Below are 23,140 nucleotides of genomic sequence, written 5' to 3'. Positions count from 1 at the left end.
AAAGGGTTGAAACATTTTTTTATTACAATTGTCAAATTCATTTCACTAGTAACTCAGGAATTAGGAACACTTTTTATATATATTTATATATATATTTAAATGCCTGCCATTTTCAGTGTGTTGGCTATACCCTAGCCAAAAAAAAAAAACAAAACAAAACCAAACCCCCAAAAACAAACAGAAAGGAAAACACACAACACACAGGGTGGGAAAGGGAAGGGGGGGGGATTGCAAATTCACCCCACAAACCAGATCCAAAGGAACACCCCCCCAAAAAAAAAAAAAAAAAAAAAAAAGAGAGAGAAAAAAAAAGCCCCAACAAAAACATTTGGTCACTATTTACAAACAGCGAAATAAAAGGTACCTACAAAAGCAGGGAAAGCATTGGCTGAAAATGGCAGTCATTCACGGACAGGCAACAAAAAATCACTTTATCCATATGCCATTCTCACCCCTGTTGCTGCGGGGAGGCTGGGGGGGGGGGATGATGCTCCGCCTGGATTTGCAGCACCCCCCAAAAAACTGCTTACACCGTATTTAGTGACTAGCAGCGGTGGAAAAATCCCAACAACCAACGCTCTTCAGCCATCTCGGAACAGTCTGTGTATTTTGGGGTATCATCCACTGATCTTCAACTTTTTTATCCTTTTTTTTCTTTTTTTTTTTTTTTTTTTTAAAGATGTCAAACTACCCACTCCAATAATAAGAAACAAATTACCACTTGGTTTATACTTACTATTGCAGTTACAGGGACTAAGAGAGGGACAAAAAGAAAAATAAAATTTAAAATGAATAGGAGGAGTGGCAGTAAAAATAGTATTTTATTCCCTTGCCCACCCAGTCTGCTTCTCCCTCTCATTCCCACAGCAACATTACAATCAGAAAAAAAACAAAAAAAAAAAAGAAAAAAAAAAAGAAAAAAAGGTCAGGGGTGTGGGGAGGGGAAATACAGGGTAAAAACAGTCAAATCACAATAGGAAATTTTCAAAATAGGTTATTCAGTTTAGTCGTCTTCATCCCCTTCGTCTTCAGGTTCTCGTTTTCTCTTCTGTCCCCGTTCTTCGTCTAGAAAATAAAAGACGACTGGAATTATACGAGCGCTCCCTCACGCTGCTGAGAAGCTGAACAAGTTCAACAAGCTTCTACTTTGGCAACTCTCAAAGGAGCAGGAGCACAAACGTCAGCCTGCTTTTTAGAAATGGTATTTTACTTTGAAAAAAACAAATTAAATTATGATTTTATCTCTGGCAGAAACTGGATTGTTGCCATACCGGGTTCTTCTTCATCTTCGTCGTCATCTACCTCACCATCGTTGTAGCCTTCTTCATCCTCCTACATTTTAAAAAAAGAGGGGAAAAAAAGAAAAAAGGATGGATTAAAAAGTTGGTTTTAGTGCAGGACCTTTCGCGATTTGGCAATACCCAACAGCATTTTTACAACAGCGAAAAACTCCTTGAAGCATCTTAAACAAAAACCAAACAAAAAGACAGACACTTCCCACCCGTTTATATAAAAGTGCAGGTTTCTTGCTATGGTTTAACTGGACTCTGGCCCAAGTTTCACGGCAGAAAATCACAAGCGATCAGAGCAGCCACTTCGAGCTTCAAGTCTTTAGTGAGAAAGTGGGTTTATACTTCACACTGATAGAAAGCTGCCGGTTTCGTTATGATGTCCTGAGTTTAGTAAAACTCGATGACTCTCTTGACTTGAAGGCGCGTGTTCTTGGGGCGGAGAGTTAAAAGATGAACTGACATCTACAGAGGCTGAGGAGCTGCTGGTGGTTCTGAGAAGAGGGTGACCAAGCATTCAGGAAGGGGAGTTAAGGATCTAAGACCACCTGTTTGGCCAGAGGACAGATAATCTGACCCCCTACAGACAAATTTGAGCCCATCCCAGCAGTTCTGCCTCTGGCAAAGTCTCAGTACAGCGTGACTGGCTCATCCCTGTCACCAAGACCTGGACTGCACCAAGAATTGAAGCATCCTGAAGAATCCCAAAGAACACACCCAAGGAGGAATCTTGCTCCAAGAGCTCAGGCTCAGTAATTTGGGTACCACTCTCTCATCCGTAGGGAGGCTGTAGCCCCAGCCCTTCAAAGGCCCCACAGACGAGGTCTGCAGACGTTCCCGAGAGTATTTTTGACATCAGCCCAATAAAGAGAATGATTTCACGTCACTGGTCACTAGATGGCAGCTGGCTCATAGACAGCCATGCCTCAAAGCCACCCCCCACTGCGACGCTTCTTGAGTCAAAAAGAAAGCACAGGCTTCAAGTACTAAAATCCTCCGATATTTGGTGTATTTCTCACCCGACTATTCCCAGTTAGAGAACGTTCACTCCACACCCATTACCAAATGCACAAATTCTTACCTCCTCTTCTCCGCTCACATCCTCCTCTTCTCCTTCCTCCTCTTCCTCCTCGTCTTCTTCGTCTTCTACTACCTGAGCATCATCATCATACTCCTCTTCTATACAGTCAAACAAAGATTAACCACTCAGACATTTAAAGTTTACTTTTTCCCCCCCCAATGCTGCCACCTGAGATGTGACCTCCTGCCGACACGAGGAGCAGGCTGAAAGCATTGTTTAAGGGCAGCGCAGAATGAAAGCCAGCGCTGCAGCCACGAGACACGGCTAGATGTAGCTCTGTCTCTCTTCAGCCTGGTGACAAGGGGAGGGTGGCAGCTGCACCCATGGTCGGAGCTGCTCTGGAGCTGCAGGGGCCTCGACAGTAGGTCACAGCAGCCTCAGGACTGTTTTAGCTTCAGCTGCTCCACTTCCCACCACTAATATGCATTTTTGAGCCCGTGGGACGCTTGCAGCTCCTCATCTGCAAGTGTCCATCTGCCCCCACCAGGGATAGAGCAGAACTTTACAAGCCAAGCATGCACCGGGAACCCCCGCCACAAGGGACACCCCTTGCCAGAGCCATACAAAAGGGTCACACACAATCCATCTTACCAGTTTGCCATCTCTTTTTCAAGAGAAAAGAGATTAAACGCAACTAGCCCAAGCCACAAACCAGAAATCAAGTTTCCATGCTGCAGGAATGGTGTTACGGAGGGTTTTTTCATGCAATGGAATGAGCTCGGAGGAGAAGAACCCGTCCCTGCTGAACCTGGCTGAAGGCAGCGCTCGCCCCTCTGGCCACAGCTCACATCCAGCTCCAGGGAAAAGTGCAAGTCCAGCTATTCCGCTTTTGCTGCGCAGCTGGGTTTGAAGAGTCCAGCAAATTCCCCAAACCCAGCCGGATACTCATCCCACTGATGCCCCCGAGCACAGTCTGCCGGGGAGGCAGAACGGCTCCTGCAGCACCGTGGGACCCACCGTGCATTTTCCTAATGTTAAAAAGTTGCTCCTGCTTCGTTAGTGCCTCTCACAGAGCTTGCCCCAGGCAGACTTCAATATACGCACTCTCCTCTCTTCTGCCCGACACCAACCAGTTCACGTTGTCCTCACCGAGCAGCTACAGCCTCCCTCCTATTAATGCCTTGGCTCCTTTACTTAATTCCTTGACTCGGCTGCTTTTTTCTATGCCCAGTCTGGTTTTCCACCCCACCCTTCTCCATCAGGGTCTATACAACTGCTCGTACTTCCCTGATCCGTGCTGTGCTGTTCCTGGAAAACTGCAGTGCGTGCACGTCATCTTTTCTTACCCACTTCTCCCTTATGTCCCCATCCCCTGGGGTTTACCGTTTCCTGAAATCTTTCAGTATCTTACTCCTCCTTGGGGCGCCTTTCTTCTACCACCCTTCCGGCCGTCACCTTTGACTACAGAAACGTCTGAGAAAGTAGCTCTTTCAGGCCCTGCCCATCTCCTTTCCCCTCTTTCCTTCAGAGGACACCAAGATACTTCTGCTTTTCATCAGTCAGGAAGGAGCTGCTGAGGACACCCATGCTCCTGCCAACAAGTCAGAGCTGGAAGCAAAATGTACCAGGCAGCGAATCAGTCTCACAACTTACGTACACCGAGCAGCACCAATTCACATACCATCTTCATCTTCCTCCTCGTCGTCTAAGCCCTCCACGTAGCCCTCTGCATCAGAGTCTGGCGCTTCTTTGTCATCCCGATCTTTCACTAGGGATAAGACTGAGAAAGTAGCTCTTTCAGGCCCTGCCCATCTCCTTTCCCCTCATTCCTTCAGAGGACACTGAGGTACTTCTCTCCTTTACATCAGTCAGGAAGGAGCTGCTGAGAACACCCTTCTCTTGCCAACAAGTCAGAGCTGGAAGCAAAACGTACTAGGCAGCATATGGATCTTTTAACTTACGTACACCAAGTAGCACAATTCACATACCATCTTCATCTTCCTCCTCGTCGTCTAAGCCCTCCACGTAGCCCTCTGCATCAGAGTCCGGCGCTTCTTTGTCGTCCCGATCGTAGCCATCGAGGTATGTGAGTTGCGGGAGGAGCTTGAATACGTTTTCTCTGTAATCGTTCAAGTTGGTTACCTCGCAATTGAAAAGATCTAGACTCTTCAGGTTTTCTAACTTTTTCTGCAAAGAAAGGAAAGTTCAGTGTTACAATAATTCTCCACCCAGCAGAGAATGCAAGAGCAGCCAGAGTTAATTAATGCGCTCAAGAGCTTCCCGTGACAATTAGGGTCATTTTGGTCTCTGCCTATTAATTTGGTGTGGAACAGAAAACTGCAATGCCCAGCCACTGCTGCTTTGGTCTCTCTCAAGTTCAGCATCTCCCAAGTAGAAAACCAAAGTTTGGAAATAGATAACGGTGCAAAAATCCCACCTGCTGCGAGGGGCCAAGCTAAGAATAAATATTAGTCCAATGAGTTATCCCAAAAGCACAAGGCAAGACATTGGAGCCTGCAGTCACGTACATTCAAACGACCACTTTCAATGGAAGAAGAAAAAGACTATTCTTTGGACACAAGAACTTTGCTAAGAAAGATTTAAAAAAATTTCAGTGATTGTTCCCTAACCTTTGGAAAAATAAATAAAAGCTTACAAATTGAACAGGAATTCAATCCCTTCCTAATTTTTAATATTTTTTTTTTTTGAGGAGGAGGTGGTCTGCAGTGCCCACAGCATTTTGAAGTACCAACAATAAAAGCACAAGAAGTTGAGGATTTGTATCGAGTCTTATGAAATATCTCCCTTCTGGAGTTTAGCATGTAAACCAGCAGTGACATCGAGAAAACAGTAAGTCTGAAACTGGGGGCAGTGGACTCGTGTGAGAACTGCTCCTCGAGACATTTTAAGAGCAAGTATTTGGAAAATTCAGCCTGGAGAGAAGGCTCCGGGGAGACCTTGGAGCCCCTTCCAGTCCCTAAAGGGGCTCCAGGAAAGCTGGGGAGGGGCTCTGGATCAGGGAGGGGAGCCATAGGAGGAGGGGGAAGGGTTTGACACTGAAAGAGGGGAGATTGAGATGGGATCTGGGGAAGAACTTCTTTGCTGTGAGGGTGGTGAGAGCCTGGCCCAGGTTGCCCAGAGAAGCTGTGGCTGCCCCATCCCTGGAGGGGTTCAAGACCAGGTTGGAGGGGGCTTGGAGCAACCTGGTCTGGTGGGAGGTGTCCCTGCCCAGGGCAGGGGGTGGCACTGGGTGGGCTTTAAGGTCCCTTCCAACCCAAACTGTTCTATGATTCCAAATAAGAGTGAACCAAACCTCTCCACTTCTGGAGAGCAAAGGGCACACAACCCAAAACCTAGAAAATAGCACTACCAGAAGTGACACTTGGGATGCTCTTTGGAATCGCAGCCTGACAAACTTGAGCTCAGCACTTGAAATAAGACTTTTAACAAGAGGAAATGGAAACCAGCAGGAATAAGTTGGAAGCTCAGCAACCTCTGCCCAGCTGCAGTGAGCAAACCCAGTAAAGGGGGAGGCACATGGGGCTGCAGCTAGCCCCGACCACTCACCACCACACACCAGACCCCTGGGAAGATGTGGTGGCTGGTGATTTGAGACCCAAGGCTTCAGGGAAAACCCACCGAGCTGGAGCAGAGCGCCTGGGAGACGGCAGCAGAGAGCCACAGTGCTCCCCAGAGCTGCAGCCACTAGAGGGAAGCAGCCGCTGCCACATAGCCCGGGGCCAGCCCCAGCCCCAGGGCAACCTGCCCAGAGAGATAAGCGCCCAAAACACCCCACTGGAAGTTGTTACGGACTTTCCCAGCCTGTAAGCACCTCTACTCATCCCAAAACGGGGTGCGATTTCACCCTGTCTCGCATTGACTTACCAGAGGTTCTATTGTACCGAGATCTTTTATTTTGTTGCCGCTTAGATTTAGATGCGTGAGGTTCGGACACTTTTCTGCCAACACTTCCAGTCCTCCTGAGATTCTGTTGTCGCTTAGCTCGAGCTAGAAGGCACAGAAACATCTCAAGTTTTTAGTGCAAACACATATCACAAAGCAGTTTGCTCAGCTAAGTTAGGTTTTTATCCAAACGACTCTTTTACTTTCGGTACAGTGCAGAGAGGAAGGGACACGGCACGGGATATTTTATTTACCTTCTTAAGTTTGTTTAACTTTGGTAAGTTTGCAACTGAGGTTAAGCCTACGTTGATTGTACTTAAGAATTCCAGCTCTTCAAACTCATCTGTGAGGCCCTCGATTTTGCCTTCGTATGACCTGCAGTTGTCAAGAACGAGTTCTTTAACCTGGGAAGAGAACACCACAAAATGTGCATGAGACGAGGAGGACAAAGACTTCACTCACAAGCAAAGGACGGCACAGATCAGGCGAAAAATGGCAGGTATTCCGGTAAACTGGGAAGGATGCGAAAGGTTATTTTCAGTGTTTGATCCCTATTTGTGCTAGCACGGTCAGCAGCGATTCACAAACATGGATATTCGGGCTTTGTTTCAACTGCCCACCTTTGGTGGTGTTGTATGAACAATGTAAACAGCTCAAAAACACGAATCCTTTCACTAAAGCATCCTCTTTAGTAAACGCAGGCAATAAGCACCCTAAAAAACATGTAACCAATCTATTTATTTTTAAACTAACCAACAACTTTGACACTCTGTGTAACTCCTGTGCTATTACAAGGTATCATCAGTTGTTAAAATAGCTTCTCTCTGCACGCAAAAATTATTTGGGAGCTTTTCAAGCGTGGAGAGACGACTGTTTGCTCAGACACTGGTGATCCCAAACCGGGATGCTGCTTCAGGGGAAGATCTTCTCCAGCTTTTTGGGGTATTTCAGGCGATGTGTCAGAGGATGCTGGCAGGGGAGGCTCTGTCAGCATCGCTGCAGCGTAGCCCTTATCTCCCTGGCCCTGTTGGGGCAAGGGAGGGTGGAAGGGAGAGGTGACGATAATGTCCCCATGGGCCCCGGGCAGCCCCAGGGGTGTGTGCAGCAAACGACAGGCTCCAGGGCTCTGCTGGGTTCTTGGGTGTTTTTTTTAAATACAGCACTTCTCTTTTGGCAGGTGCTATCTTCAAGGGACACAAACACCGGCATCAATGCAAAACAGCCCCTAAATACGCCTCACCCTGAATAAAACCGCTCTTTTTCACCCCAAAGCCAGGCCAGCCTTAAGGGATTCCAGTCCCTTAGTAGCCAAGGTGAGATTTCCTCTGCCACCAGGGACTGTGACTCCACGGGAAGGGCCCAACCAATCGGGGAACACCCAGACGTTTTCACACCCACGGAGATTTGCTGGGGGTTATTTCTCCCTTATAAGATACCCAAGGAAATCCCATCCTTCTGCGTGTACTGCAGACCCCGTCCTGTGCTCGAGGTTCATTTAGAGGTGTGGACAGGGAGGGGATGCTGCTTTACGCTGAGGATGGGATAAAAGAAGTCTTCAAGAGCAGTGGACACAGAAACACGAAGCAACTCTTCCATTTACACTGAGGACAGTTAATATGCAAATATTTAATTTTCTTAATTTATTACCGTAATTCCACTACACGGCGAAGGATCCTATGTAGTTTTACAGCTCCAAATATCATCCCTCGATTTCTAATTAAGTCCCAAGCACTGAAGTCAATAGGGAAGTCAGCCCAAAGCAACACGAGAGTACAAGTGATTCATTGAGTAGGAGGAGCAGTGTTAGACAGGAAATACATTTTTCCAAGACTCTACAATTTTCCTAGAAGAATTATGATAGGGAATGACTACACAAAAGTCATCCAGAAGAATTTCAGGCCTGTCAGAAGAAACCAAAGATGAAGTCAAATGCTCCTGATCTCACATACATCTATTCCACTGGGAGGAAAAAATACAACCAAACCTAAAAAACAATCTACAAAAAACCCTCTCTGCTCTGAAATTTGGACAGCAGGAAAGCCATTTTAAAGGCAAACACGTGTATCTTCTTGCTGTAACAGTATTTAAGTATCAGGATCCTCCAGCGAGATCAATTTGGGGACAAACACAGGGTTTGCTGTCATCTGCTTCACACACACATAGACAGAGCTCCCGCCAAAGAAAAAAAAAAAAAAAAGTAAAAAAAAAAGTAAAATAAAAGAAGCTCCACCCCAAATACAGGCTGTAAGGCAGCTGCGTTCCCCCCTATCTGTGTCTGGGCTCACCAGCACCGGAGGCCCCTGCCTGTCCCCTTATCGCCCTTGGCCAGCAAGGTGGCTCGTCCCAGCACCCACCTACGGGCACGTTTCGGAGCCAGGGGGGCATCTACTGTGCCATGGGAGAGGAGGTTCTCCGGAGAACGGGGCTGACCTCCACACCGGGAAACTAGTGCTTGTGTGAGGTCTTTTTTTGCCTTGTCCCCTTTGCAAAGGGAGTTTGGAAGAGCACACGCAGGGAGGGGAAGCAAAGGAGGGAAAATGCTCGGTTTGGAGTCGGCTCCGAGTTACGGCATCAGAGCGAAGGAGCACCTAAATCTCACGCTGAGAAAGAAACAACACCCCGGGAGGGGGAACATCCATCCCTTCAGCCTCCCCAAGGGCAGGATGGAGAAGAGGCAAAGAGGGAATCGGACAAAGCTCCCTCAGGGGCGGAGAAGAGATTTGAGGTGGAGCTGGAAACAGCCACGGATGCCGATGAAAAACCCTTGAATATGGTGGCAGAGGAGCCAACCGGGTTCTGCTTTTAGTTTGCCCTTTTTAGCTCCAGACTGCTGTTCCCTCTCTACCTTTCAGAAAACTCTGCCTGACAGACCTGCGATGCTCCCCTCGACACCAGGCAAAGGTACAGCCAAAGCAACTCCACGGGGAAGCGATGAAGGGACAGAACCGGTGGGTTTGCAAGCGGTGGAAAGCCCGGTGGAACCCAAGAGCTGGGTTAGGAAAGAGCCGAGCACAGGATCCTAACGCTCCAGAAGCAACACCGCCGCAGGGTAATTTCGGTGCTTAAGCGGTCAGAGCTGTATTCCTAGAATCACAGAACGGCTCAGGTTGGAAGGGACCTTAAAGATCGTCGAGTTCCAGCCCATGCCACCATGGGCAGGGCCACGTTAACACACGGCGTCGCTTCTGACAGAACGTGACCCCACAGAATAAAATTCAAGTCAAAACTAAGACGGCTTGGTGTTTGCAGAGATTTAAGAATCCCGTCGAAAATACACGTGTGCAAAAGGAGGGTGAACTCGGCTCACGGGGCTTCTCCCAACCTCACCCCCACGTGCACGCTCATGGCTGCACGGTACCCAGTTCTCTTTCATACAGTACAAGCAGCAGAAACTACCACCAGCTTTTACAGTTTTTTTTAAGTATTAAAACTACCATCAGCTATTTGTCCACGGCCTCTCAGCCCACAGTCTCGCGTATCCCACTCACCTCCCCTTCCACTCTCATTTCCCACCTCCTCCTGAAGACCTTGCTGTTTTGCAGTTAACGCCGAGGCAGCGCCGTCCCCCCATCCCGGGAGAGGACATCGCTTTCCAAGCCCCCCCACCGGTTATTAACGGGCCCTTTTCCACCGCGCTGGCGGCGGCAGAGAGGTCTCCTCTCAAACCTCAGCCCCTTCTGAGGATGCTGGGGCTCACCCAGCCCCGGTGCAGCCTCGCCGGGCAGCGAGCACGTTAACTGTGTCGGTGCAGGGAGAGGGAGAAGCGGAGAGGTGACCTTAGCAAAGCCACATTCCATCTCAAGCAACTCACTGCCACAAAAAGTACGGCAGGAGGACTACAAACCCACTCCTTGTTTGTTTTTCAGAAGTCTTTGTAAAATCTCAAGGAAAATTCCAGCTCCTGAATCACTCCCCAAACATCCACCAAACCTCCCTGAAAACACACAGCAAGACTACGGTTTTTTACATCTCTTTCCTCATATTCTGTTACCAAAACACAGGATAAACTTTTGGCTGCTGCAGGAAGCCCAGGTGATGCGAGCACCATTTCTGAGCCTTTTTATGTACCCGAAGGAGATGAGTGGGCTCAGCTGCTCTGAACCAATTCAGCTGTATCACACGGCAGTCTCTGTCGTATCACAGACACAGAGATGGTCAGAACGGTTTGGATCTGAACAAGAATCTGGACTTGTTTGGAGAGATAAGCTAAGAGAATAAGTATCCTCAGCTAATTCACGTTGGGCTGCATCAAAGGAAGATTCAACTCGCAGCAGTTGTGTAGGGTCAACCTTATCACTGCCTACACCGTAATCACACATCGAAGCACTAATTGAAGTACTAACACAATTAAGTTCTAGTAAGAGGCAGACCACATGAGCTGGGTGTATCCTTCCTCCCTCTCCCAAAAAACTGCTATATAGTGAGGAAGGCTGGAAGAGCAGCACGCTGTAGGTAACCAATCACCACAAATAACACCTCCATACTCACCTAAAGAGCTAAGAAGGCACCAGCAGTGCATGTCTAGCAGAAAACCTAACAAGCAGGTGGCCAGGCTGGTTCCCGTAGCACGTAACCGCATCTTCGATAGCACTTCTGACAATCAGGTGCTCGGGTAGGGATATTACACACTTTACAGCTTCAACTTGCCAAGCGTTTCTCACCCAGCCCTGTCCTCTGGGTTCCCGAGGTGGCCCAGGGCTCTGCTGCCCCTCTCCCCCATTCCATGGGTGCCATCTGCTCAAGCGGGTGCTTCCTGGTGTCCCGCGTTCTTCTGCTCGACCATCTCTCTGCAGTTTGCTGGTACCAGTCCTCAGTTTTCAGCAGTCACACATGAACGAGTCGATGGCTGCTTCTCCAACAACCTCTTCAGACCACACGGCTTGGACCCCGTTCTCCTGAGGTCATCCCAGTTTCTATTTCTGATGGTCCCAGATGCTTTCAGCACACGGCATCACATCTCTGCTAACGCCCGCTGCGCTGTTAACTATGGATTAATTACAGCATCCCCTCTATCTCTTCATGACTTTCATGACATCACACTCTACATTACCGCCTGCTTGATAACCAGCAACTTATCTGCTTCCTACTATGGTTACCGCATGAAGCTGCGTTCCCAAATGCATATATGACATCCTTAATATAGCCATGGGGTCTACTGCGAGATCCCAACCCATTCCTAGGGCAAGCACAGGCAACCGAGTGTAAGCAGCCACGGGATTTCACGGGAGTCATCACAAGAGACATCTGGGACTCGCTGTCTGTACACGGTACCCGGCAAACCTTCTCCTGCCTCCCCTTCCCAGCACCACACTCTCCAGTTATCATCACACACACAACCTACAGAATATAATTACACAGAGACAACTATTAAGCTGCACCTTCGCCCTTAATCTACATTCCCACAGGTAAAAAGGCCAAGTCTCTATTTCAGAAAGCCTCCAACCCACGGGCAGGGAGATCCACGAACTTGGGACTGAGCTCCCAAATCCCGGTCGGTAACTGAAGGCTTAACAGGGTGACAGAAGGACATGGTTGTGAGCATAATTTCAGAAGATAAAAGGCGAATTTACAAGTAGAAATACCATTCTGCAGGAACAGCAAAGGCTGTAACATCTCATTTTCAGCACAATGGACCAGATGCTTTTGAAGCGTACGGTGCCTACGGTACCCCCAGGACCGAAATATCCCACTATGTGGCACTCAATTATTGAAAAAAGCAGGTAAAGATAACAGGTTTAACTCTGTCTTGCACTGCTCCCAACCAAACGATCCAGGTGAGCACTGAGAGAAGTCCTTCACACCTCTTAACCCAGTGGAAAGAAACTGCATTTGGAAAAGGGCAGGGCTGTGGGAAGAAGGGAGGGGAGAGCAAGGGAAGCCCGTTGTGGGAAGCAGAAGCGAAGTCCAAATTACTTTTGAGAGCAGAGACAGTTTTATTCTCTCCCAGATGCACAAAGACTTCTTCAGGACACTTGCGTTTCTGTCTTTGGGAGTTTTTTGGTCTCAAAAGCCTGCATAGTCCACGCAAAGCCTTGCATGACTCCAGGGTAAAGCAGGACCATTGCTGTCTACTGTAACCAGACCGCCAAGAGTTGTTTCCTCCTAGTTCTTATACTGGATTCTAGACCTCTACTCACACAGATTTGGGGATCCTTGAGCAGAAATGGATCTCCTTAGGTTTCTACTCAATTTGTGCAGCAAAGTTTAAGAGAAGCCAGTCCTCCACAGCCACAACGTTCTCTGTTGGGGAAGGCACGGGTTTGACAAGGCTGAAGAAGACAACACCCAAGTCTTGCAGGAGCCCATCGTTCGTGCTCAGCTGCACAGTGATGGCAAGGATATGATGTTCTCCACACTCAGGCTGCAAGCTTCCCCCAAGGTTACTTCTAGAGGAGATAAACGTGGAATGAATTTCCATTTCAGATACTACCTGGAACGCGACTAGGCCAAAAAATGCTTGAACAAACAGCCTACTCAACACCTTAGGCTAACAAAGCTGCTCTGAAGGCTCAGAGACACGATGCAACTCCTGCTCCAAGATGGTCACCAAAATGTAACCAACCTGAAACACTAATTTTTTTTTATTTTTTTTTTAAATGAAGACAGCACCACATGCCATTTGCCACCTACATTCAAGACAGATCTCCAGCCAAAGTGGGGCCCCCTGTGATACAACCATCAAGCAAGAGCCCAGCTACGCAAAGTTCAGCTCCTGGTAGAAAACAGCGAGAGACGGAGCGCAGAATAATCTCTAGCCCAAATTAGAGCAGCCACTGGGCTGCTGTACGTCAATTAAGAGACACCTCAACAGCTGTCGAGCTTTTCCAGGCTTGTCAGAACGCTGCCCGTCCGGGCTGTGCCCCCTCCTACCTCTGGCAGGTTGCCTGCGGGCCAGGGAGGGAGGCTGGTGCCGTGGCCCCGACGGCGCTGGCTGGGTGCCACCCGGGATTCCCCTTCCGTGGGGCAACCCTCGGCTGCTCCTTCTGGGCATCGCCCGGTGGAGACGCTCAGGGATGGGGATATGGCCACGAAGAGAACTGAATTTAACAGGGAAGGGAAAATTCCTGTAGTCCTGACATCCTCTTCCTCCCGAGATACACAAGTAAAAAAACCAAAAGAGAATAAGGGCACCAACTGCAGGTGGCAGGGGTGAAGTTTTTTTCCCCTACTAAACTAACGTGATTTTATAGAATCACACAATGGTTTGGGTTGGAAAGGACATTGAAGATCACCCAGTCCCACCCCCCCTCCCCTGGGCAGGGACACTCCCACCAGACCAGGTTGCTCCAAGCCCCCTCCAACCCGGCCTTGAACCCCTCCAGGGATGGGGCAGCCACAGCTTCTCTGGGCAACCTGGGCCAGGCTCTCACCACCCTCACAGCAAAGAAGTTCTTCCCCAGATCTCATCTCAATCTCCCCTCTTTCAGTGTCAAACCCTTCCCCCTCCTCCTAGGGCTCCCCTCCCTGATCCAGAGTCCCTCCCCAGCTTTCCTGGAGCCCCTTTAGGGACTGGAAGGGGCTCCGAGGTCTCCCCGGAGCCTTCTCTTCTCCAGGCTGAATCCCCCCAACTCTCTCAGCCTGTCCTCACAGCAGAGGGGCTCCAGCCCTCCCAGCATCTCCGTGGCCTCCTCTGGCCCGGCTCCAACAGGTCCCTGTCCTTGTGATGTTGGTGGCCCCAGAGCTGGAGGCAGCACTGGGGGGGGTCTCCCCAGAGCAGAGCAGAGGGGCAGAATCCCCCTCCTCGCCCTGCTGGCCACGCTGCTGGGGATGCAGCCCAGGGTGTGGGGGGCTTTCTGGGCCGTAAGCACACGTTGTCAGGTCATGTTGAGCTTAATTTTGATACATCCCTTCAAGGCTTTATTACGACTATCTGAGATGGGATGGATAGATTTGACTCACTTGCAGTATATGCCGTAAACTAGTTACCCAACGACCATGTGCACCTCGCACAGGCTCTGGTCGTTACTGCGTTGGGCAAAGAACCTGCAAATCCCGGGGCAGGGAAAAACTCGTAATTGTGAATAGTGCTCCCTTACCACCACCACGGACACCAGGTACAAGCGCTGAGTCTCACCACCAACAAACAACAGGCGCCTGTCAGGGCTTCAAAGCCGTTCAGGCTGAATTTTATGGGATTTCCTCCCAAGACGTGCTCCCCATGCCTGAAAAAAGGCGTCCTTTCCACCAGCACTCATAACCAGCCCCTTCGATACCCAGCAATTCATAGCCACTGAACACAACAGCCTGGTTTGACGGCAACCGGCTCCGCTTCCAGCTGGTTTCCCTGTTCCACACCCATTCAGCCCAGCTGGAAATCCCAAATTCCTGCAACCGGCTCACACGAAACAACTGCCGGACCTCAAAATTCATCTAGGGTTTCTCAAAATGACGCAACCCCGCCAAACTTCTCTATCCGAATTCCTCTCCCGCATCTCTTTCTCGGAAACTCCCACCAAACACTTCAGCGGCGGGTTTGAGAAGCCCAAAAATTGAACTTCCAGCATCATGTCGATACGATTTCGGTGCCTCTGCTACTTTTCACTACAAGCATCAATAGGCACGGACCTGCCCGGATCCCGATACTGCTGGCTCTGAACTATAATGCCACGGTTCTCATACAGGTTTACTCCCTGTTCGTAAACCATATCCTAAGTAAGTGCTTTTTATTTAATTTAGTTGATCCAACAACCACGTGATGAAGAAACTCGGATTGACTCCGGACAAGGGTGCAACCAAGGAATTCCCTGCCCAGGGCAGGGGGTTGGAACTAGATGATCTTTAAAGGTCCCTTCCAACCCAAACCATTCTACCATGCTATGAATTGCATGAAAACATTTGCTTGAGGACCAAGAACAATCCCGTGACAACACGGGTGTCTCTGAGGACACCTGTCACAGTCCGGACTCAAGCATCTCGTTAAATCGCTGTCCCCGAGCCCAAAGCGATGCCGCACAACAGCAGTTTAAAGCCACCTCTTGAAGTCCCCTCAGGCTGGGCTCTGTTGGTGATAACTCCCACGAGCATGAACACAGTTCGTGTCTCTTTTTCATGGCCACTCTACATTTTTTGGGGGACCCTGCACCATCCCTACCCCAGCCAAGGGAAAGGAGCAGGGAAGGAGAGACAGGGAATTTGGGTTGTTTTGGTTGGTTGTTTGTTGTTGTGTGATTTTTCTTTTTTTTTTTTTTTTTTTTTTTTAAATCAAAGCTGCTCTGTGCTCAGAGACAGCTTAGGGCTGCTTGCACAGCTCAGGAAAAAAAAATCTGGCTCAGTATCAATACATTTACTTTTTCTACCCTCTAATATTTTACACAGCACAGCTATAAACCCTGAGAGCGACACATATGGCTCCCACTGATTTTACGTCCCTTCGCTCTGCTCTACAAGAAACTAAAGGTCCAAGTTAAATATGGAAGTGGCAAAAGGGCGAAGAATCTTGGCAATTCTGACTACGTCTTACACTTCTATCTAATTACGAGGCATCTCCTGTACTAAAAAAACTTCCAAAAAGAATAATCTACCCTTGTCTTTCTCAAAAAAACCAGCCCCCCCATGCAAGAAACCCCATGAGTCACACAAATTTCACACATTTGCAAGGGTGGGTATAGCCATATGCATAAGCAACACACTAATTAATAAATCAAGGACACGCTTTCGGGACAGGGGAAAGCTGTTTCATTCAAAAGCATGTAGCTAGTTTTCATTTTTGTTTCTACTGTTAGCAGCGTAACTCTGTACAAATTCCAAATATTTCACTGTTTCAAAGACTTAAATTGCTTGATCTTGGCATTAAATGCTTAATATTCACATGAATGTTGCTGGGTTCTCTCTTTTCTACAGATGGTACCCGCTCCTGGCTGGGGTGGGTGACTTCGCACCGGTCTCTTCAGCTCCACGGCTCAGCTCCTCTCTATTTGAGAAACCGAGTGCCCAGTGCCACATCCAACGCGCTTCTCCTTCACTGCCAGCTATTATTAAATAAAACAGAAGCAAAACATAAGGCTGCACTGCACCTTTAATTTGAAAATTCCGCAGTTTAACAATTTTAAGCGTTTAAGCTGAAGCTCTCAGTTTGTTGGGTTGCGTGTGCTCCCAATCGCCCTCAGCAACAAAGGGCTGATGTAGAGACATACATAAAAAAGAAACACTGCATTTAAATTAAGACTCATTTTAAGAGCTGCATATTTAATAGGGAAAGCAGTCTCTGAAGATGTCAGCTGCTATAGCATGCACTGGCAAATCATACTTGCAAAAGATAAGCTTTTCCTAGCTTATTTTTTTTAGCTTTGAAGGTAGAGCGTTCAATAGACCAAGTCGATGGACAAATGAGTGCTCCAATAGAGAGCCCAACTTTTACACAGTGCTGGAACGGCAAACCACTGAGGCTTTGCTATTTTTTTTTTTTTTTTGGAAATATTTCAAAGGTCATGCTTACATATGCAAGGGCTTCAGGACTGATTTTAGCAACCTAGTCAAAAAATACAGACCCTGTATTTACTAGCTACTTTGTCTGACGGGCAGCAGAGCAAGAGAGGAGACAGGAAAAAAAAAATATTCTATGCAGAACAAGTCCAGTAGTGTCACATAAATAGCTGAGAAGTGTCCATCACTCCAAAGCACAACAAAAACATCACTGCTCTCTATTCCCACTTGAGACTCGTACCCAGCTGCGGACACAGAGAGTTTGGTTCATCGAGCCGAGCTGTTTGTCAGCCTAGAACTGCCGAAAGCCATCGCCTGCTCCACAAATGGCAAGAAGACCTCCCTTCCTCCATTCCCACCCCAGAAAGGGCGCTGGGATCCCAGTAGGTGCCTGGGATTCCAATCTGCAAACCAGAACTACTCCCATAACCTTCCCTTACTTTTAATTCATTCAAAAAACGTTCAAGACAATGTTTCACATGTTTCACGGGTCCAAGTTTGTAATTTTCAGGCTTTTCCAACTTAGGATGGGGGGAGTAATCCAGAGAATGAATGAAATGGGAAAAACCAGTCACCATCAGCCTTAGGGGATGCAAATATTCAAGAAAACAGCCACTGATACTTGTGCCACGGTTCACTGTACATTTAAAGATGCATCTCTGACATATATAAAATGGTCTTTTACATACAGTGAAAAGATAAAGTATTTTAAAAGTCCTAAATCTCTGCACATACTTTGAAACACTCAGGAGGTTTTGGTGCACATTTAGAGCAAAGCAGCAGAAAGGTATACTCTATTTATTGATATATAACACACAAATCCTGCTGCAAGGATGGATTATAATAGCTAGGTTTAACCCTAGAAGGTTTGTACTAAGAAAGTTTCGCCCCCCACACCTTGTTTCAACAACTTACTTCACTTGGTGGGTAGGACAACAGCCCCTGTTTCTTCAGGAGATGCATTTCTTCATGGGCTACAACACAATGACATCATCTAAACCCCAGCTATTTCTCGTAATACGTTTTTCTCAAATCAGTATTTGGACACAAACCTGACTCATACTGAAAATTTTGTAACTGTGACTGTACTTTAAATATTGCTGGTCAAAAGAATTCTCAAGAGTTAAGTTAAAAAAAAAATAAAACTCTTACCGTTGCTACTTTCTAGCAGCATCACAGAGAAATGGGAAAACTAGGCAACCAGGTTAAGATCCATATACTGATGGTTTTCAATTCAGAGTTCCTTTCATATGCTTAAAACTTGGTCCAGGTTAAGAGAATTTGCCAAATATTTCCCAGTAATCAGCTGTGAAACCAGTCTAAATTTCAGTGAGGACAACTCACACATCACCCCCTTCTCCAGCCCGATTTCTGCGGTCTCCAGTCCCTCCGAGAGGAGCATCCCTCCGACAGGACACTCATTTTACAGCTTTGCATCTGGAAATTCAGAGCCACGAAAACCAGCTGTTTTACAGACTTCTGAAGTTTGAAAAGAAAAAACAAACAAACAAACAAACAAAAAAGACAAAACAGCTATTTCTTTGTGAGTTTAGAAGAACCACTTCTGAACCACAGAAGTGGTTAAGTCAGACAAGTCGGCAAAAATCCACGACTGTGTGCACACACTGCACAGAGTTCGTAGGTGCTGCTCTCACGGCACCCCACACAGAACCCTACCACACTTAGCACATCCCCTTCCCGGCTTGAGGTACTTCAGCCTACGGAAAGTCAAAAAAACCCTTCTATCTGCATCCATGCACAAGACCCAAATGGTTTTTTTTAACTATTCAGTGCCACTTTAAACTCTTTGCTGTTCTCACAAGCACCACAACAAGGAAGTAGCTTGGGGAAAAAGAACCTTTTTATTTGTATTTTTCATTTGAAAGAGCACTTTGTATAGATGCTTGCACTGTATTTCCCTTCGGTGTTAAAATCTACTGAAAAGCAGAGAGAAATCGGGCTGTCAAGTTAAGTTTTAAAGCACAACAGAGTTAGAAATAGTGTAAGAAATAATGTTACAGTCAGTGTTTTATCACTGTCACAATTTTGAGCTGATAATGCAGTAAATCCTAGACTAAAAGAACCTTTGTGGTGGTGGCTAAACCAGGGGAGATCGGGCTTAGGCATCATTTCGAAAAGCTACCTCTGTGTGAAGAGCCTCAGAGCCGAGCCTGTTTCCCAGTCTTTGCATTTTCCTAATGAGTTTACGATGGGAATCAACAAGATAAGCAAAGTGACAAATGCCACAGTGAGCGCGCTACCGTCAGTGACCGCTAAATGTAATTGGGATAAAAAGTTGAAATATCTGGGCAGAAGGTAGATGCACAAGCTCAACTCGGGCTGTACAACACAGGAGAAAAAAACAAAACAAAACAAAAAAAAAACCACACAACAAATTTCAAGCTCTAAACCCCCAGACCTCCCACTGAATTCATGTAAAAATGGAAGAAGAATTAAACCAAAAACAGCCAACAAAAAAAAGAGATGGAGGAAGAAAAGGAAGAAATAAGCTCCTATACAATCCACTTCAGGACATTTATATGATGTTTTATTAGTCAACATGTAACCTTACAGGATTATGTGACTTAAGAGCTGGAAGTAGCGAGCCGAGCTGCACGGCAGCCCCCAATATCCTACACAAGAACCGTATTAGCTAGGTCAAACTATAAAATATAGGTTCAGAAAGAAGCACATCACCTTCTCAACATCCTCTTATCTAACTTTGATTTAAAACAAGTTTTGATCCTGCACGTTTTGATAACATATATTAAATATAAGATGTACCGCAACACTTGAGCACACACAGGGCAGAAGCTCCAAAACAAGTATATTCACAGTTATTTTCACCAAGCTTTATTTACATTACACTTAACAACGATCCCTCACAGAAGGAGAAATACTGCCTGTCTATCAAAGCAGAGACTAACGAAAACAACTCGCAAAACCATCCCGTTCATACCCATAAAATCCATAAAGAAATGACATCGGCATTAGGATCGTTTCGAAACCCCGGCTGCAAGTATTTAACCCGAAGCGCTAGCTGGATGGAGCTGAATTTTATTTAAATAGGTATTTTAAGAGAACCAGACTTCAAAGCGTACACTTTAATTCTGCAGGACGCAAAAGCACGTGCGCACATCTGTAATCAATGGCTGCGGAGAGCGGGCTCCGAACCAGAGCAGCATTCCCCAATGGCATCTCCTCCTCCTTCCCCACCAAACCTGAAAGATTTGGCTTCGTAACGGAGGCCTCACCTTTGGTACCTCGGGAGGAGCCACACAGAGAACGCACTGACAGCCTTAGCAGCTAAAAAGGAGCGGTGACAGGTTAAATTAAGCCTTATTTTACAAGCAACCGCTGCAGATTTCGGAGTTAACCGAGGAACACTGAACCCCCACCAGATCTGAGCTCCTGCAGCTTTCTTTGGCATAAGCCAGAAAACAGCAAAAACTGAACAAAATCCCACCGTGGAGAGAAAAAAAAATAATTAAATAATTTTAAAAAAAAATCCAGTTTCTACCTAACACACTTTGGATCAAGTCTTTAAAGCGTAGGCGCCTGTTTAAGATGGTGAAGGAGCCTCCAGCAGTAGGAGCGATGGGCAAATGGACCAAAAGCCGAGGAAAAAAGGCCAAAAAAAAATTAAAAAAATAAAAATAAAAAAAAAATTTAAAAGGACCTCTAAAAGCAAAGACCTACCTTCCCGCAGGGCCCTGCCCAGGAAGAAGGCGTATTCCCAGCGCCGAGTTCCCGGTCCGGGGGGGCTGCGGGGAGTCCCCGGCCCCGGCCCCGCTCCCCCGGGCGGGCGCTGGCGGGGCGGGGCGGGCAGGTGAGGCCCGGTGCCCGCCGCAGGCCGCGGGGCGGGCGGCCTCCCCCCGCCCCGCAGCGGCATCAAATAAAAAAATAACAATAATTAAAAACCATAATAAAGGGGAAAGGGGAGGGGAATACGGCGGCTTTTTACCCTCCCGGTCGTCACCAGCCTCCTCCCGCCCCGCGCTCGGCGACAAAATGGCAGCCCCGGCGGCTGGCAGTCATGTCGGAGAGGGCGCCCGGGCGCCCCTCCGCCGCCGCCGCCGCCGCCCGGCCCCCGCCGCCGCAGTGCCGGCGGGAAGGCCCCCCCCCGCCAACGCCTCATGTCGCACTTCCACACACACCCCGGCCCGGCAGAGCGGGAACACGGCGGCGGGGCGGGCCCCGGAGCTCCCCTCACGGCCCGGCGGGGCGGGCAGGGCCGCCGCCCGCGCCCGGCCGAGGAGGAGGAGGAGGAAGAAGAAGAAGAAGAAGAAGGAGGAGGAGGAGAGGGAAAGGGGGGGAGGAAGCAAAAAAAAACCCAAAAAAAACCAAAAACCAACATGGCGCCGCGTCCTACTTGCGGTGTGGCGCTGGCAGCGCCGCGGCGGGGCCGGGGGGGGGAGACGGGCGGCCCGGCCCCGCTCGCCTCGTTGTGCCCCCCGCGCTCCAACAACCGGGCGGGCCGGGCCGCGCCTCGCCGGGTACGGCGGCGTGTGCCGTGGCGGGAGCCCTCCTCCTCCTCCCCCCCCCCCCGTCCTCCTCCTCCTCTTCCTCCTCCGAGCCTAGGAGTTTTTAAACTTTAAAGAGCAGGTTACAGCGACCTGCCCGCCTTTGTCCCCCGGACACCGAAAAGCCGGCGGGGCCGCCTCCCGCCGCCGCGCCTCCGCCCTCCCCTCCCGGAGAGGTACGTTCTCCCCGCGCCCCGTTCTTCCTTCCCCTCCCGCGGCGGGGCCGGGGCGCACCTCGCCCTCCCCGGCCATTATGCAAGGGCCTGGCGGCGGCGGGCCCCGCCGGGGCGGGCAGGGAGGAGGGAGGGAGGGAAGGAGGGGGCTTCCCCGCCGCCTCCCCGCGCCCCGAGTTCGAGCCCCGCCGAAGCGGGTTGGGGGGCCCTGCCTCCGGGCGCCCCTTTCCCCCCACAACCCCCGACTCTTTTTTTTTTTTTTTTTTTTTTTGGGATGGGGGGAGGCGTTGTTTTCTGTTTTTGGGGTGGGTTTTTTTTTTTGTCCTGACAAAGTTTTGGGTTTTTTTTTTTTTTCCTTCTTTCCCCCCCCCCCCCCCCCCCCCGGTTTATTCCGCCAGACGCGGAACAACAACCTGAAGTCCGGCCCCGAGGGGAAGGGGGGAAGGAGGGAAAAAGGGGGTGGAAAAGGAGGGAGGGAGGGAGGGGGGGGGGGGGGGGGGGGAAGAGAAAAACACGCACACGCACACATCCAGCCTTTTTGTGCGTGTGCGTGTGTGGGGATGGAGGGGGTGGAGAGTGCGTTTATTTCTTGCAATATTTTTATTATTATTATTATTATTCAACGCTCGCGCTACCGGCGGCGATACCCCATCGCCAAAAAAAAAAAAAAAAAAAACAAAAAAAACCACCAACCAAAAAAAAAAAAACCCAAACAACAAAAAAACCAAAACAAAACCGCTAAGCGTCGGTTTAAAAAAAAAAAAATAAATAATAAATTCTTTTCCTTTTATCTTCTCAGCATCTGGAGGAGAGGGAGAAAGAGAGAGAGAGAGAGAGAGAGAGAAAGGGCGCGTTCATGAGGACTACAAAGTTACAAATATGGCTCCCCAGTCTCTCCTGCCTGATCACTGCAAAGAAACCAAGACGCACTTTAAACTAAAGCCCTTCGCAACTCCCTGCCCGTCCCCGGCCGCCTCTCCCTGCCCTGCACCCACCGCAAATATTTGCCAACTAAACACGCCGGGCGAAGGAGCACCAACTTATTTTTATTTAACGCCCGGCGAGCCGCCCCCCCCCCCCCCCCCCCCTCTCCTCCTCCTCCTCCCCTTCCAACCTCCCAACCCCGGCCAGGCATCGCGCACCGGCGGCGGGAGCAGCCGCTCGTTGGTCTCCCCCCAGAGCCTAACGCGTGTGCCGGGGGACGGGGGGCGACGCGGAAGGGGGGGGGTGGGGGGTGGGGGGTGGACACACACGACCCCCGAAGCGGGGTGCGCGGCCGCACACGCACACACACACACACACGCACAGGTAGGCACCTCAAGGGCAGCAGCGGCGGCGGCCCCGCCGCCACCCCCGTCCCCCCCCCCCCCCCCGCCTCCCCGAGCTCCGCGGGGTTGGGATGCACCCCCCCCCAAAAAAAAAAAAAAAAAAAAAAAAAAGTGGGATGGATTTTTATTATTATTATTAATTTTTTTTTTTTTTTTTTTTGGCATTGCTTACATCTGAGGGCGTCCTGTTCCGCAGCTCTAAGTGGATCCTTTTCTTCATGTCCATGTCGGTGGCTGGCGGGAGTCGCTGGCTGTCGCCGGCTCCGCTGGCGCAGTGACACCGATGGAGACCCCCCCCTCAGCCAGCGCGGTCGGGGACTTTGAGGGCTCAACCAGCTCCGCTCGGAATCCCCAGCCCCAGCACCGCGGCGAACACTAACCTGATAACTGCGGAGGCGGGCGCTCCCGGGGGCTCCGGCCTGATTGACGTCTCCCCCCGCCAACCGCCGCGCCGCAGCGCCGGGCCGCAGCCAATGGGGCG

The 23,140-nt window shown here is 49.2% G+C and overlaps 1 protein-coding gene across 4 annotated transcripts; it reads right to left on the bottom strand.

The window, feature by feature from the left end:
* ANP32A (acidic nuclear phosphoprotein 32 family member A) lies at positions 1-23,044 on the bottom strand. Of its 4 annotated transcripts, none has more exons than XM_074155454.1 (8): positions 22,832-23,044; positions 6,468-6,617; positions 6,196-6,318; positions 4,299-4,497; positions 3,992-4,090; positions 2,371-2,468; positions 1,272-1,332; positions 1-1,065 (listed from the first exon to the last, which is right to left on the bottom strand). In XM_074155454.1, the coding sequence occupies exons 1-8, from the start codon at positions 22,883-22,885 to the stop codon at positions 1,004-1,006; spliced, it is 846 nt and encodes a 281-aa protein (XP_074011555.1). In that variant the 5' UTR covers positions 22,886-23,044; the 3' UTR covers positions 1-1,003. The 4 variants fall into 4 exon arrangements, with proteins under 4 accessions (XP_074011555.1, XP_074011556.1, XP_074011557.1 ...); XM_074155455.1 differs by having other exon boundaries at positions 676-1,065; positions 3,992-4,078; positions 22,832-23,018; XM_074155456.1 differs by having other exon boundaries at positions 676-1,065; positions 1,272-1,329; positions 3,992-4,010; positions 4,297-4,497; positions 22,832-22,885.
* Positions 23,045-23,140: the final 96 nt, after the last annotated feature.

The sequence above is a fragment of the Numenius arquata genome, chromosome 11, assembly GCF_964106895.1.
Source record: "Numenius arquata chromosome 11, bNumArq3.hap1.1, whole genome shotgun sequence".
Taxonomy (NCBI): Eukaryota; Metazoa; Chordata; class Aves; order Charadriiformes; family Scolopacidae; genus Numenius; species Numenius arquata.
Note: the sequence above shows the minus strand (reverse complement) of the source record. Positions and strands in the feature narration are given on the sequence as shown.

Coding starts and splice junctions, on each gene's coding strand:
- ANP32A (XM_074155454.1), bottom strand. CDS start 22,885: ATGGACATGAAGAAAAGGATCCACTTAGAGCTGCGGAACAGGACGCCC. Junction 4,091..4,298: donor CGAGGAGGAAGATGAAGATG/GTATGTGAATTG, acceptor CTACTTTCTCAG/TCTTATCCCTAGTGAAAGAT. Junction 2,469..3,991: donor CGAGGAGGAAGATGAAGATG/GTATGTGAATTG, acceptor TTGACTGTATAG/AAGAGGAGTATGATGATGAT.